Source organism: Panicum virgatum, chromosome 5N (genome assembly GCF_016808335.1).
Source record: "Panicum virgatum strain AP13 chromosome 5N, P.virgatum_v5, whole genome shotgun sequence".
NCBI classification, from domain to species: domain Eukaryota; kingdom Viridiplantae; phylum Streptophyta; class Magnoliopsida; order Poales; family Poaceae; genus Panicum; species Panicum virgatum.
The window spans coordinates 58280988-58296454 of NC_053149.1; the positions used below are offsets into that span (position 1 = coordinate 58280988).

The following is a 15467-nucleotide window of genomic DNA, read 5'->3' on the forward strand; positions in this document are numbered from 1 at the left end:
AATTTATGGGCCGAAATCAAGATGGGCCTAAAGCAAAAGATGAGGAAGGCTTGTAAATCGGCTTCTGCGTGAGCGTCTGGGCCACATTGGCCGTGTATCTTTAGTTTAAGATTAGAGATAGAGTCCAATCGGGACAAGACTAGTTTAGATTGTTTCCCAAGTCTCCGGACTATAAATATGTATCCTTTGTTATTCATGAAGAGAGCGTCATCACGACTCGCAAACAACAACTCTCGGCGCATCGCCACCCCTAATCCTAGGGTTCCATCCAAGTAAATGCCATGCTGCCCTGATCACTTCTTGCGATCAGGGCAGTATTATTCTTGCTTTTACCTTGGTATTACTCGTACTGAAGCGTTTTTATGGCGAGTAGTACTAGTTATCATGATGTTCGTAGCATGGCTTTTAGTAGATCTGTTGTGCTTCGTTGCTTATCATCTGCGAATATCATGTTGTCTCTGTGCAGTCACGTTTCAATCTCTTGCTAATTCTTATCGCATAGAATTAGTTGCACTGGGGCAACACCTTGCTTCTTTCATGTTTAGTAGATCTGATCTATTATGGTTTGCTCTTATCTTAAGAGTTGGCATAATATCTGCTAGGTTAGGCCTTGCAAACGGATTGGATGATCCGGTGGCGTAGTAGATGCTTTATCTTAGCCTTGATAGGGATTGTTCCGGGAATCGGCTCTTGCTAGTTCTTAGGCCTCTATTTTGGGTTGTGGTTTAGTTGTCTGTTATGTTCGCTAGGCCTAGTCACGTGTAGAATGTTCCGATCTAGTAGTGAAGCCGTTACTATCGTGGATTAGATCAATTAGATTTAATTGAAGCAGTTTTATAGTGATTTGCTCTATTTATCATATCTGGATACAATCAGATCCCATCTGACACCGGGACTCGATCGGCTCTTCAAAGCCGATGCAAGAGTCATCCCGGGGAGTCGACCACAGCTCGGACTTATGTTTACATGTGTCTTTGTATGCAGGAAACTGTTCGGAGCACGTCTGCACCCTCCTGATCGGGTATAGGTCAGGTGGCACGCCCGGTTTTCATACATCCTCCGGGCGCGTGACGGAAATTGCGGGCCGTCGACGAGGGAGCAGTGCCTCTAGCGCCCTAGCAACCTCTCGGCTCTTCGTGTTGCCCGTCGTTGCTCGCCGGTGGGTTTCGGTCGACAACACATCCTTCAGAGCGAGAACCTCCGCTTCAGCCCGCCGCAGTTTGTCCGCTAGACTCAATCTCTCGGTGGCGCTCTAGACCCGAAGGTCCGCATCCGCCTTGGCCTTCTGCATCAAAATACGACTGGCGTGGTAAAGCTTCTTGCTCAAGTCAGCAACGATGAAGGCAGCGTCGGAGGTGGACGTTTTTTCCACGGCTGCATTAAACTCTGAATCAAACACAAAATCACCTTCAGGGCACCAAAAAGTGAACAAAAGCTAAACGCAATAAGGCTCCTCCTTACCCTTTTCTGGGAGGAGAATCCCGGTCGTGCCAGGCCCGTGCATCACAGCCAAAAGCTGCTTCATCGACGCAGACACAGCTGTGAAGGAAATTAAAAGAGGGGTCGTCTAAGGTCACAAACAAACCAAGGACTCATAAAAGCAAGGAAACGAAGCTTACCGGTTTCGTCGAAGTTCAACCCCTCCAACATCTCCACCTCCTTATCTGAAGGTAGAGCCGAGGACCCACTTGGGAAATCCCCGCCCCTGAGAGAGAGCAGCGTCTCACCAACCAAAACCTCCCCCTCCTCGGCACCCGCTGCAAGGGCAGGTGTGGCGACCGCCGATACCGGCGCCGGAGCCTTCGGAGCACCGGCCGCAGGCCCGGTGGGCCTCGGCTTAGGCGGCTTCGAAATGTCCGAAGGCTTGGCACCAGTCTTAACAAGACTCTGAATCCTCCAGCGTTTCGTTATACCTTCGGGGCAACAATAAAGGTTAATCAGTGCCTTCGCCACCTCAACCCGACGGCCGGAACCAAAAAGCATTGTCCCGTACTCATAGCTAAGATCTCCCCGCCCACCGTCCCCATGAGCTCTTCCATAAATGAGGGCGTACCACTATCTCCCGAAGAAACCTCCTCGTCCCGCGCCTTCCTCTTAGCGCTCTCGGCCCTCGCAACCGAAGCCTTCGAGCTCGAAGGTTTCCTCCCCATCCTGCGACCCCGACCACCCCCTCCGCCACCTTCGCCCGAAGTCCCCACCTCCTCTTTCTTAGCCTTACCCTTGGACTTCTTCAACGCCACCTCGGAGCCAACATTGCCCGGAGGCGTCATTCTCGAAACTGCACCTGCAGGCACCGGCCGAAGGCCGTACTCCACGCCCATCTCTGCCAAGCATCTGTTCAAACGAAGGTTCCTCTTGCAAACCTCGACCAAGGAAAGATATTCCTTCCTGTTCTAATGCCCCAAGATGTCCGAGGCCGCCCGCTCCAACTCGGCAACAATCACCTCATCGCTGGAATCTTCAGGCCTCCGAAGCCCAAAAACTGGAGAGGTCAAGTCATACGCCATCCCAGCAAAACGCTTTCGCTCGAACCCTCGAGGAGCCCAACCAGCGAACAAAGGCCAAATCCCCGCGGCCAAAAACTCTTCCACCACATCTCTACCGTCGCAAACCTGGCAAGCTGTCATGAAGGCTTCCACACACGGCTTAAAGCCCGGCGCACGCTTGTTGTACACAGGTTGATAAGTATGATCGAACACCTCGATATCCGAAGCTAACAAAAACCTCTCCTCGCTCGAGCCCTCGGGATCCCGAAAACCGATCTTGGCATAAAACCAGTACTCCAGCCAATTCCCCTCCCATTTATTTTTCTAGGCTGCGGAAAGCACAACCTTCGTCAAGCCTGTCTTCTTGTTGGACTTCCGAGGGACGAAGGTGCAACACCCATTCTGCACCTCACTCTCTTCATCATATCATCCACAAAAACCTTCCGAGGCTGACAGTGCAACTGAAAGAGCCTGCAAAAGGCATCAACGGACACCCCACCTCCAAACGTCCTCGCAACCCATAAAAATTTGGACAATGCTGCTATCCCGTTCGGGGTAAAATGGTGAAGCTTCACATTGAATGGCTCCAGCAGCTTCGGAACTACTGGATCCATCGGAATGCGCAACCCAGCGGTAAAAAAAATCCTTAAACACCACCACCTCTCCAGAACGAGGTACTGGGAAAACCTCTAGGCCAGGAAGGCGACACACACCTTCGGGAAAATATCCTTTTGAAACATAGAAATCGATCGTACTCTGAGAGACGACAGATGGCTCGAAGAGCAAAGTCTTACGCTTCTCAGGAGCCATCAGATCAGAAACACTCGCTGAAACCCCCGAAAGACTGACGCTGGCCTGTTCTTGTTGGGCTGGCGGACGCGAGGCCTCAGACCCTTCGGGATGCTCAACGGGATCAGAGTCTGCGCGGAGAATCGCCCTCTTAATGAATGCCATATCTACATAAAACGAAGAAAGACAAATTAGAAAAAAGGGCTCAAACGAACCTTCGATCAACCTCATTGTTTGCCTAGTGCGAGACATGAACCGCTAATCTACTTACACCGAAAAAAACAAACAACTTGATCTCGCACGAAGCGAAACCTTCGGAAGAAGCGCTTTATAGCAAAAATCGTCAAAGGTAAGCAAAGCTCAAGAGGGCACAGGTTTTACCCCCCCTCCTCCTCTTATATAGGCGGGGAAAGCAATAGTACCAACGGTAAAATCGAGGAGTTGGCCGCCCAAGCGATGCAATCGGAGCCTGACACGTACACAACCAAAACTGACTGTTGCAGCCGACGGTTCGGGAGACGTTTTTCCTTGGGAGCTTCCCGAAGGTTGCGCGCAATCTTCTTCATTAACGCGGGTTCGGACTGTCGGCTTCGGACCTCGCCCTCGAGAGGCAACTGTTGGGGATTGGACCTTCGGGAATGCGCCCGGAGGTTAATCCCAGCCTCGAAAACATCTCCTAACCTGTCTGTAGGACCCCGGTGTTGGGTAACAAGAGCGCCCGAAGGGTGCTCGGTGCCAACCAAGACACTGAAGATCGAGGGGATCACCTTCGGGACCGAAGGTGACGGTCGAACGCTCAGGAGCGCAAGCCTGAAGGCCACAACCTGCGAAGCATCGAGGGGATCACCTTCGGGACCGAAGGTGATGGTTGAACGCTCAGGAGCACAAGCCTGAAGGCCACAACCTGCGAAGCATCGAGGGGATCACCCTCGGGAGGCCGAAGCTCTTCGAGAACTGAAGGACATCGAGTGCAGAATGCAACTCGAACGAAGGTCCTCACAACCTTCGTTGGGAATAGGCGTGCGTGTGAAACGTGAATACGTGAGAAGGTCGAATTTGTGCAGCTCTCACCGTATAATTTTACCCTGAAACCATCTGTAAGTGAGCTGTAAATGAGTTGGAGAAGGTCAATTCAGGGATATCTGGCGGATAGCCAAGGGTATAAATAGCCCCCTCTCTCCACAGTGTAAAGAGTTGAATTTTTTAGTTACTACTGGAGAATTAAGTGCTTTCTTTCATTGCTATTTTTATACTATTCATATTACCTATTTGGACATCTAAGAAGCAAAAATCCCAACAGTTTACACAGACACCATTGCCTCCGTCTAGTTCTGGGCTCCGACATTATCCGCCACGCGCTTGCCAATGTATCTGTCTCTCGCCGCTGTGATCGCAAGCATCAGCACCAAGCAGATCGTCACCGCGACGGCGGTCAACGCCACCGCCGGCCCAAATGGCAGATTCGCGTAAGCCAAGACGGCGACGCCGAGGAGGATGCAGAACAGAGCTACCAGGCTGACATTCTGCACACACACAAAAAAAAATCCAACAGTGCATGAGGATATGTTTGTCTCTCTGCAAGCAGATTGAGAGCGCTAAAGCAGCGGGAGGTGATGATTAGCTGAAGGTCGGCGCGTGTGACGTGCACATAAACGACTTACAGCGCAGCACGTGACGGTGTCGACCGCGTCGTCTTCCTTCGGGATCGGCTCGTCTCCCTTGATCCCAGGGCCGCTCTCGAGATCGAACTCGATGTCCGGGGCTCTCCCCAGGTGGAGCTCCATCCCCTTCAGCTGGCGTCCCTGCGCGCGCTACCGGTGCGGCCGTGCCGCGTGCCGGTCTCGTCGACGTCTCCTCGGCCACAAGAACACAAGAAGCCAATCCTCGGTGCCCGTCCCGTTCTGAGTTCTGACCGGTGTGGCGGCAAGCTCCCCCCAGGGTGCAAATTTATGGAGGCCCTGCTGCGTGGGGCCGTGGGGGACTGTGGGACACGGAGGAGGTTCGTGTCCGATTCCGAACGGTAACGCGCACGGAGCATGCATGAGCCGCGGTTTAGAGTTCTCCGAACCACCCTGACCACATGGGCGATCTCTCGTGTGTGCTACCGATTCGGTGAAGGTTTTCTCTGATCACTGGCGCCGTGGCGCTTACTCGCGTATTGGTGCAGCTACGATTTTTCCCGTAAAATTGAAAGACTCAATTGTTGGGCCCAGTGCTCCGCGGGTGCCATCCCCACTGATGAGCCCAGTGATCTTTGCGGCTGGCTCCGGCCCACCTGGTTGGCACACATCAGCTTGATTAAAACCTACTCGCCCTTGCTCTCCTCCCCGCACTCCACGGAAAAGGTGGACGCGTGGCGAACTCCGAATATTTTGCAAAAACACCATTCATTTTTTTATAGAAATCACAACCCAATCCAATACATCCGACCTGTACAGCAATCATGTGCATATATTTTACAGATAAACCCTCGTAACAAAATTTATTTTGACACAAAGAAGAGAAAAATCGATGGTGCTGTCATTTTTGCAGAAACCACCTTGAGGCGATTTTCCAAGCACCCCCTCCCACCACCCAACCGGTCACCCCCCGCCCCCTTCCCCCAACCCGAACCCAAACCCTCCTCCTCGACGCCGCCCTCTCCCCCCCGCCACCACCTCCCCTCCCTTGCTCCATCCCTCCTCTCAGCCTCCCCACCGCCTCCCCTCCCCTTGCCCACTCTGCCTGCCTTCGACGCGACACGTAAGCTCGGCGCTGAGGTCCACGATGGTGGGGGTCGGCGAGAGGGAGAGCGGGAGCGGGGCGCGGAGATGGAAGACGTGCGGGAAGAGGCGGAGGAAGTTCGGCAGCGCGAGCGGCTCGGGGGAGGCCGGCAGCGCGCCGACCAGCGGTGAGGTGCGCCGCAGTCCCGACCCGTCTCTAGTTTTCCCACCCTCCCAACCGGTTCCCGACCACCGCGCTCACCTCCACGCTGGCCACCACCACTCTCTCCTCGACAGCATCCCTCCGCCTCCGCCTACTCCGTCCCGAGCAGGTAGCGACCCCGACGCGCCGCGCCGACCATGGTAAGCACTCACCTTGATTCCATCAATCGCCTTGCCCCCTCCGGAGCAACGGTGTAACACCCTAGGTGTTTGCACAGTAGTTGTATTTTTTATATATATATGTGTCATGTGCTTGAATTGCGTGAAAAAGGACCTTTTTGTAAATATAAAGGTTATATGTGTAATTATGATTTTATGCAAGGTCCTTTCTGCAGTTGTATTTGGTTTGTGTGTGCAATTATAGCTTTTGTGGAGGGTGTTTTTGCAAAATTCAGTGCATTTATTGCATGGCAGCAATTTTTGCTTTTAAGTCTAAAGTTGAAGTGAAATTGCATTGAAAAAGACAAAATTCCTAGAATTCAAATTCCCTTCTATGTTTTCAAAATTAGCTCTTTATCCTTTGGTCAAATAAATTTTTGCACAAAATCAAAGTTGTAGATCTTGAAAAGTTGAACAACTTTCATGTTGGGCACTTTTTCATTTGAGTCTTATTTTAAAAGTTATCGCTGTTTTACAGTGGGGTCCCTGGAGTTTTTGGAAATTGTGCTTGGATCCTTTTCCCCTTCCCCAGCTCCCTGCTCTGTTTCTCGCCGCTGCCGTGCAGAGCACCGACGCCAGCGCCGTGGAGAGCCTTCCCGGCCACCTCTTGCTTCGCGCTGGCGCCCACGCATCGCTCCGGAGCTCCTCCCCCTCCTGTTGCCTCGCGCTGGAGCCTTCCCGGCCGTGCCACGCGCCTCGCCGAGCCCAGAACCGTCCGCGCCGTCGCCACCTTGCCGTCGCGGTGGAGAGCCCGCTGCAGAGGCCGCCACCCTCTTCTAGCTAGTGCCCGAGCACTACACATACCCCAGACATCGATTCCGTTCGCTATTTTGCTCTCTCCTCGCTCCCACGCCGCAGAACGCCGCCGCCGCTCCACCCCGTACGCCGGCAAGCTTGATGCAGCCGCGGAGCCGCCTCACCGCCGCTCCTCCGCCCGCTCTGACCCCCTAGCGAGCACCGTCGTGGCCTCGCGCAACTCCCAGACCTTTCCCCTCACCCAATCCTCACCGGAGCACCACCTCCGCCATTCTCCTCCGCCGCCGACCCGCCCTGCTCCGTCGAGCCGCCGCCTCCGAGCCCCTCTCTGCACCCCAAGACCACCCAGAGGTGCGCCTTGGACCCCTGTAGCTCCCACACCCCTCCACCCTCGCCGCCGGTGATCCCCTCGCCGGCAAACGGCCGGTCAACCACCGCCTCCCCTCTCTGACCCGGCCGAGGACCTCGGGTTTGAAATTCCAGGAAGCCCAGGGGGTTATTTGAGTAGACCATGACTCAGTTGAATAGTGCCTTAGGGACTTCTTTGTAATTTCTAGCTGAGAACTTTGAAATTCAGTAGAAATTCGTAGGAAATTCGTAAAATAGCAAATCTTGATGTTCTGGAATCCTTGTGTAAAGCTCTTTACAGTAGAACCATAATATGGTAGGTGTTTGTTGCATGTTTTTGCTGTATAAATGGTTTTGTGTCACTAGGTAAATAAATGCTAGATGTTTTATCTTTTTCTTAACTGATGATTAAAGCCATGTCTTGCAGTGAAACTTTTATGGTAGTTTGTTCTTGTAACACTAGTTTTGATATAAAATTTTCGTGGTCAGTTCTCTTGTGTAGCTATTTATTTGATTTAATACTTGTTTAATATAATTTAATTATGATAAATAGTTTATGCTGATGATAAATCATGAAAATATTTCAGAGTGTTCATCTGGAGTATCTTAGCTTGTCCAGGAAGTTTGAGCATCAGTTCATGACAATATCAGGAGCTAAAAATGAATCTTGCTAATCTATTGTCTGTTTTGTTTATTTTCTCATAATTATTTCTTTGTAGATAAAATCATAAAAAATTCACAGTAGATAAATTATCCCTGTGTAGACCTACTGTTATATTTTGAGCTTCTTCTTTGCTATAGTTTGACCTGTATATTTCAAACTTGTTCTAGGTGTTGTCTGAATGAATGTTTTGTTGTGAATAAATGGCTACATATTTAAGCATGATTTTTACAGGGTAGCTTAATCTTTCATGTTATGTTTAGGGTAATTTTGGCTAAATTTATTTCTGTTTGTGCTTTAAGTTGTTTATTTATTAGCAAACCATGACTTATTTGCTATAGGAATCAACCACCACTTACTTTATGAAGTTAGTATAGATTTCTTGTGCTGTCGATCTTGATGCCTTGTGTAGTTAGATTTGTTATTTAACTACTCTATAAACAATTGCCCATATGTGTTTATAATTTTGTTCTTGCATTACATATAGATACGACTACTTTGTCGGACGGGACGTACGAGCTGATTCCGGAGTCTGACGGAGATGATCCAGAAGTCCAGGTGAACGCCGCTGAACTAACTGAAGCCCCGAACCAAAGTTCGGAAGAGCCTAGAGCTGAAATAGTTAGCGACTACCGAGAAGGCAAGCCCCGGACATAACCTATATTTTAAATCAATATCTTTTACGGTTATTACTTGCTTATGCATTTACAGTTCTTAGGAGTTGAATTGAAACCCTAGATGCATGATCCTAGGAACCTATGTACTGAACACTAGACTTGAGTTCGACTACTTGCTAAGCTTATAGGACCAGTAAAAGTCGAGTGATTGCCTGTCACTCGCGAGCTTTATAGGAACTGCTTGTTTACTTTCTGTTATCAATATAAGGACGACGGACGGGGTTGTGTTCGATATCATGACCTTATGTGAGACCCCGTCTGTGTTGATGAACTTGCTAAGGTCGCGGTGTGTGGTAGCGGTGGTTAAGTTTTTGAAAGTACTAGCCACATGCCGTAAATATGGTACGCGGCAAGCCTAGTAGCCGATTGGACCGGGGAGTGGATATACCTTTCACTCTCTCTTTAGAGATAGCTTTTTTTAAATGTTATTGTTGATCAACACTGCGACTTCAAGGGACAAGGGTGGACCTCGTAGAAGGGTGGACCTTGGAGCCCTGTAGTCGGGGAGAGTGACCCTATCCACAAGCCGAAAAGAAAAGTCAACGGTTGTTTGGGAACGACCCGACGGTGTTCCAGACGTGTGTGCTAGGTTTATCCTTGCAAGGTTGAATTTTGATTCAGAATCGTCCGCCTCTCACGATGAAATGAGACTGCTTGATCTCTTTGCCACACAGAGTAATAAGAGCAACAATATTATTTATCAATCTTGATGTTTGCTTAGTTTTCTACCATGATTGGATAGTAGTTGCTTACCTAGAATGGTTAATCAACTAGAATCTTGAAAGCTAAAACTTGAAAGTAATGACCTACTCTTTATTGCTTTTCAGCAAAAGGAAAACCAGAGCCTCACAGAAACTTGCATAGTCTAGCTAAAGTGGGCTACTTATACCCGTTGACGGTTAAGTCTTGCTGAGTATTAGAATACTCAGCCTTGGTGTTGAAACCCTTTTTCAGGGATGAGTTTTGATGAACAGATCGCTAGCTTGACCTATCCTTGCTCGTTGCCTCCTGGCTGGTCCGTAGAGTGGGAGACGTCTTCGACCGGCAATGACTATGACGAGTGATACCATGCTTGGGCTAGCCTGGTATCCTTTTGCGATGTGTTGTAGCCGTCGTGTTTTATCTTCCGCTGTCTAAACTCTGAACTTAAGTTATGGCTTGTATAACTGTTTTACTTAAGTTGGTTTTGTAATAATGGTTTCAACTGGTTTGTAATCTTTACTAGCCTGTGTTGTAAAATTGTGGTTGTAATATCTCTGGACTCGCCTTCGTGCGGGGTATGCTTGTTCGATCCGAGAACCGGTGGTTGTATCGGGACGTTACCCGACAGACCAAGAATTGTTCCGTTTGAAGTGCGTTTGAGCTGTTGTTGCCTTTTTGGTGATGGACTGCGCACTTGAGCCGGGATAATTCAGGTGGTTCTGCCACAAACGGGATCTGGCTGAACCGTGAGATCTAGCCGATTTTGGTCTCAAATCGACTCTTCCTCCAGCCACCTCTGTATCTCTCGCCTTCAAACTGCTAGCAAAATCTTTTTGGCTTGCCCTTTTATGCTGACCACGCTTCATTTCGGCGTGTGCTAAATCATCAACATCTGGCAGCATTAATGCGAATCTATTCTCGCAGGTCAATACGCTGCGGTTGTACCTCACTTGCATCCGGAACACTCTGGAGGCGGCGATGTGCCTCAAGGTACTTTCAGCTCGACTCCCTCCCACTCTGGAGGCGGTGATGTACCTGCCGTTCCTTGTAACATTGCTCCTGTTGCTGCTCTCAATTCATCAGAAGCATAACTTAGGTGATCTGCGTTTTTCCTTTGCCGCTAGAATTTTCCTTGCAAGAAGTTGAGAGGCAACAACAAACCAGAGGTGGATCTCAAGTAATAAGTCGTGCTGCAAACATGAATTTTCAGTTATTTTGTTTTGTGAATTGTGATGTACCACATTTGTCTGACCGATGCTCCAAAGAGTTGTTAGTGCATTGGTATTTAGTGTGTGAAATTATTGTCAGTGTCATGTTGCGTTAGCAACCTTGCTCCTGTACAGTGTACACATAGTAAAATATGCCCGTTTCTTTTTATCTTCGGCACATTTCTGGGCTTTGGTGCACTTTACTCTACGAATCTTGTCATGCTAGAAGTATGAATAAATTTCCCTGATTAACTTCAAGTGGAGATTGCAAATGTTAAAAGAAACCATCCCCACTGTCTATATTATTTCTCTCGAACCAAGAACTGTGCTTATAGAACTGTAATCTCATTCAATGTCGACATTTGAAAGTAGTAGTGCCATTCTTGTTGCTCGTGAATATTTCAGTTTACATTCGTTTTCACATTTTTACTAGCGGCTCAAGTGAGTAGATCTTTTTGCACTTACTAATCCATCTTCAATTTTAATTCCGTATTCACACGACAAGCCCTGAACTTCTACTGAACCTGGTGTGCTAGACATCTCTGACAGCATCTAAAATTCAGTTTACAAGTCTTCATTATTGCCTTTTTATTTTTGGAAACCATAACCATCTGTTTCTTTTTTTAACAAACATAACCATGTGTGTCATTATGCATGAACCAACTTTTGGTGGCAGTGATTTCTTTTTTATTTGTAACAAGTGCACTCTTTTATGATACGGTGCTAGGAATCACGAACTGCTCTATTTCATTTTTATCATGCTTATGTAAATTTAAGATTGATTACTCAATGCTGGATCTTCTTCCTACATGCCATCATTTTTCCTATCAGCTACTGTGAGACCTCGAACTGGTAGCCGGCCACGTCGCCATCTGCGGCGAGGGCGGCGGCTGGCTGCGCATCGCCTGCACGACCTTGTCATGCCTAAATTTCATGGTGTATGGCGCTCCTCGTGCAGGGCTATGGAATGACTGAAACTTGTGGAATCATATCTTTAGAGTACCCAGAAAAAGGACAAGCTCGTCAATTTGGGTCAACTGGATCACTTGTCTCAGGAGTTGAAGCAAAGATTGTAGATATATAAACATTGAAATGTGTGCCAGCAAAGCAACTAGGAAAAATTTGTAAAATTTGTGTTCGGAGGACCGAACATAATGCGAGGTAATATTTTGATCATAGACTGTATAAAAAAACTCGACCTGTGGGGAGAAAGACCTCCCCCATGGCATTGTATTAAGAAGAAGACCTTCTCACACAGGCCGAGAAAATTCCCGAACCCCTGCCCCCACCCGTACACGGGGTCCGTCGCTTTGTGAGTAGGCCGGATCATACACGTGCTTTGGACATGGGACAGGTGAGGGGATTTTTTTTCTGCAGCACCACGGGCTCGAACCCGGGCGGGTGCGCTCCCCACCGGGAGGTCGCACCAACCGAGCTACGCTCGGTCTGCATCATTGACTGTATATATTGTGTTCTCATTCTTTCTCCATATCGTCAGCTATTAAACATTACCAAGCCCAGTCAAAAATATTATACTGGGCTGTAGCTGTAGTAATTGGTAGTATTGTTTTTAGTTGTACACTAACAATAGATCCAAAAGTTCTCCATAATATTCTGTCCTGGAGGGATATTGTGGCCAAAACATTTTCCTACTTATTGAATGTATTATTTTTAGGGTATTTCAACACTGTGCAAGCTACTGATCTGTGTAGATTCTGTAGTATGCTTATGGAAGTATGTTGTGTTGTAGAGATAGATTCAGTTTCATTTTCAGTTTATGTTCATGGCCATGTTCAGAGCTTTATTAATTTTACCGGATTTTGTCGTCTCTCTCTGGAGGTGCTTCTGGATGAAGATGAACAAGGGATCTTAAGATAAACTCAATTAACTCCTTTTGATAACAGCTTGTATTAGTGTTTAAGATGATCCAAAGCATTCTTCCAAGGCTGCAGAAGTGCTAACAAAGTTTTGAATCAATTCGCATGAATGAAAACTTCAGAAATATCTTAGTTAGGACAAAAAGGACATATAATTTATTTCCATTTGGTATTCATTTGTGCTTGAATGAGGTGAAATCTTAGCGAGGGATTGTACCTTCTTTTTTAGGTTTGGTGTACTTTACTGCTGTTTAGAGATGTCTGTCAAATGATCAAAACAATAAGAGTCTATTTTACCTTCTGACAGTAAAAGGTAGAGAATTTATTGTCTTAAATATCATTTGATTCTATTGTTGGATTTGATTGTTGAAATAGTATGTTCTAGTACTAGTCAATAGGGGATGCAAGTTTGTCTCTGTCTGTCTGGGTCATTGGGTCGACTGAAAAAAATCATTGAAACGGAGTGATCCAAATTTTAGAGGGAGTCGGGTACAGATGAACAAGCTAGCTGACTGCTCAGAGTCTACGTACTGCTGACCCATGTCACCGCTGCACTTACTTGTATCTCCACGCACGGACGCTATGGGACGAGGCGCCGGCGGCCGAGCTCGATCGCTAATTTGCTACGGCTAACACTGCAGCACTGGCAAAAGCTGAGGCCGAGACGTCAACAACAGCATGCACGCAGCACGTGACAGCATCCAGAAAACTCTTAACACACCTACCATACTCTTCAAGTCCAAGCCAAGCACACACAGGCGGCACGTCCCAAAAGTCCCGCCGCGTACGCGCGCGCCCATCGCGGACACGCAGACGACGACCCACACGAACAAACTGAAGAACGGCCTCTTACAGGTAACACACGAGAATCAGCACTCAAATTAAGGCAAAGGCGAAGGAGAAGGGAAAAAAAGAAGAAGAAGAAGTCCTAGTCCTGGCTCATCATGCGGTGGAAGTCGTGGAAGTCGAGCTCGCCATCGCCGTCGTCGTCGTAGGCGCGGATCATGGCCTCGCACTCGGCCGCGGAGGGCTCGTCGCCCAGCTGGCTGAGCACGCGCTGCAGCCCCCGGGGCGTGATCCGGCCGGACCCCTTGACGGCCTCGAACGCCTCGAAGGCGCGGCGCAGGTCCTCGCGCTCCTCCTCCTCGCCGCCCTTGCTCTCCACGATGCGCACGAAGTCGTCGAACCCCAGCATCAGGTCCTCGCCGCCGTCCAGCCCCAGCCCCTGCCCGAGCGCGGCCAGCACGCCGTCGCCCATGGACGCGAACAGCTCGCGCAGCTCCCGCCCCGAGATGCGCCCGTCCATGTCGCGGTCGAAGTGGCGGAAGATCTCGCGGAGCTCCGCCATGCGGTCGCGCCCGCGGGACGTGCCCGAGGACAACGCCGACGCCGACGCGCACGACGACGACAGAGACCGCGCGCCGGACCCGCCGCCGCCCGTGGGGGAGTCCGGCGGCGACGCCACCGCCGTCGCCTTGCACGGGCCGCAGAACAGCCCGGGAAGGCTCAGCTTGAAGCTGCCGCTGCGCTTCGGGGACAGCCGCTTCGACGGCCTGGACACCTCGATGCCCGCCATTCTCTGGCCTCCGCGACGCTGTGGGCGCGCGAGCTGGTGAACACTGCGGCGGCCGTGGAGAGAGACAAGTGAGGCCGGGTGGGCGCGCCCGGTATATATAGGCGAGGAGAGACGGTGGGGCCCAGCGCTCATGGCGGTATTTTACTGCGGCAGTGGGGGAAGTTTCAACGGGCTTTTCTGTTTTCCCCGTGCTTTCTGTCGGAGCTCGGCAGGATCCATCCATCCAATTGTCCACTGTGAATTGGCGATCGAAATAAGTTATCTTTTGCATGAGCACAGAAATGGACGCATGAGTTGCCAGTTGCTTGCAAAGGGACGGTAGGAAAAATACAGACCCTTCAAATTTTGCATTTGAAATCCTCGATCGAATTCTTAGGCGTCGTGTGATGTCATTCAGAAATTTCAATCAAAAATTAACTTGAGCTTACCTAGTTATACACGGGAGGTTTGATGAACTAACAGCACGTTTGTCCGATCGACGGGATACTCTCCTCGGAACATGGAGAACACCGTCGGAAGCTTGCTATGCTAGATAGCCAGGGATATCCCCTGCCTCCGGAACTAGATACCGCTAGAACTTCGCTCCAGGGTTGCCAAGCTTTTGCTTCTCGTCTCTCCTCACGGCTTACGCAAGTTTTTTTTTTTCTCTCGGCTTGTACGATGTTGGTAGCCGCCAAACGCTACTAGACGCGCAGCCGATCGTCATCGATCATTAGCTAGCTAATAGTTCTGAATGGCTTCCCCGCCACACTGATGCTGTTGGTTTTGTTTGGACGGACCATCTCAATCACTAGAAGCAAGGGCATCGGTTTATATATTAATTAATCGGTTCATTACTTACTGCTCACGTAGCACATGTTTCCCGCCACATGTTTATCGTATTTCTCTCGCATTATTCCTCATCTCTGCTGCCATCACCGCCACCAAATCCAATCCCGCACCGTTGCAAGTTGCGGATCGCAACGGCGGGAAGCAGACAAGTGCGGCCTCACCTGAACCACTCCCCGAGCGACGTCGCCGGGAGCTCGAGGTGGCCGGCGCGGGGAGGCGGGATCGCGTGCGTCAGCGCGCAGGCCCGGTGCGGCCGGGCACGAAGCTTCCTGCCGGCTTCGTCCCGGCCGGGATAAAAAGATGGCGCCGGCGGCCGGTGCGAACCTTTGCAGCTGCATGCGCAAGCTGATGCATGCGCGCCTGTGGTTAGTTTACTCGCGAACGCTCCCGTCTTTTGTGGTGCGGTGCGGGCTGGCAGATAATCGAGTTTGCACTCGTGGAGGATGCGTCACTGGTGACTGGTCACTCTCTGA

General features: G+C 49.8%; 2 protein-coding genes across 4 annotated transcripts; one reads left to right on the plus strand and one right to left on the minus strand.

The window, feature by feature from the left end:
• Window positions 1–5925: 5925 nt before the first annotated feature.
• LOC120676712 lies at window positions 5926–12444 on the plus strand. 3 transcript variants are annotated; one of them, XM_039958038.1, is made up of 3 exons: window positions 5926–6340; window positions 10427–10492; window positions 11542–11677. In XM_039958038.1, the coding sequence occupies exons 1-3, from the start codon at window positions 6042–6044 to the stop codon at window positions 11564–11566; spliced, it is 390 nt and encodes a 129-aa protein (XP_039813972.1). In that variant the 5' UTR covers window positions 5926–6041; the 3' UTR covers window positions 11567–11677. The 3 variants fall into 3 exon arrangements, with proteins under 3 accessions (XP_039813972.1, XP_039813975.1, XP_039813973.1); XM_039958041.1 differs by having other exon boundaries at window positions 5927–6340; window positions 11669–12444; XM_039958039.1 differs by lacking the exon at window positions 11542–11677 and adding an exon at window positions 10627–10881 and having other exon boundaries at window positions 5931–6340.
• Window positions 12445–13020: 576 nt separating this feature from the next.
• On the minus strand, window positions 13021–14211 carry LOC120676711 (probable calcium-binding protein CML41). The gene has a single exon (XM_039958037.1). The coding sequence runs from the start codon at window positions 14161–14163 to the stop codon at window positions 13516–13518; it is 648 nt and encodes a 215-aa protein (XP_039813971.1). The 5' UTR covers window positions 14164–14211; the 3' UTR covers window positions 13021–13515.
• Between the last annotated feature and the right edge of the window lie 1256 nt (window positions 14212–15467).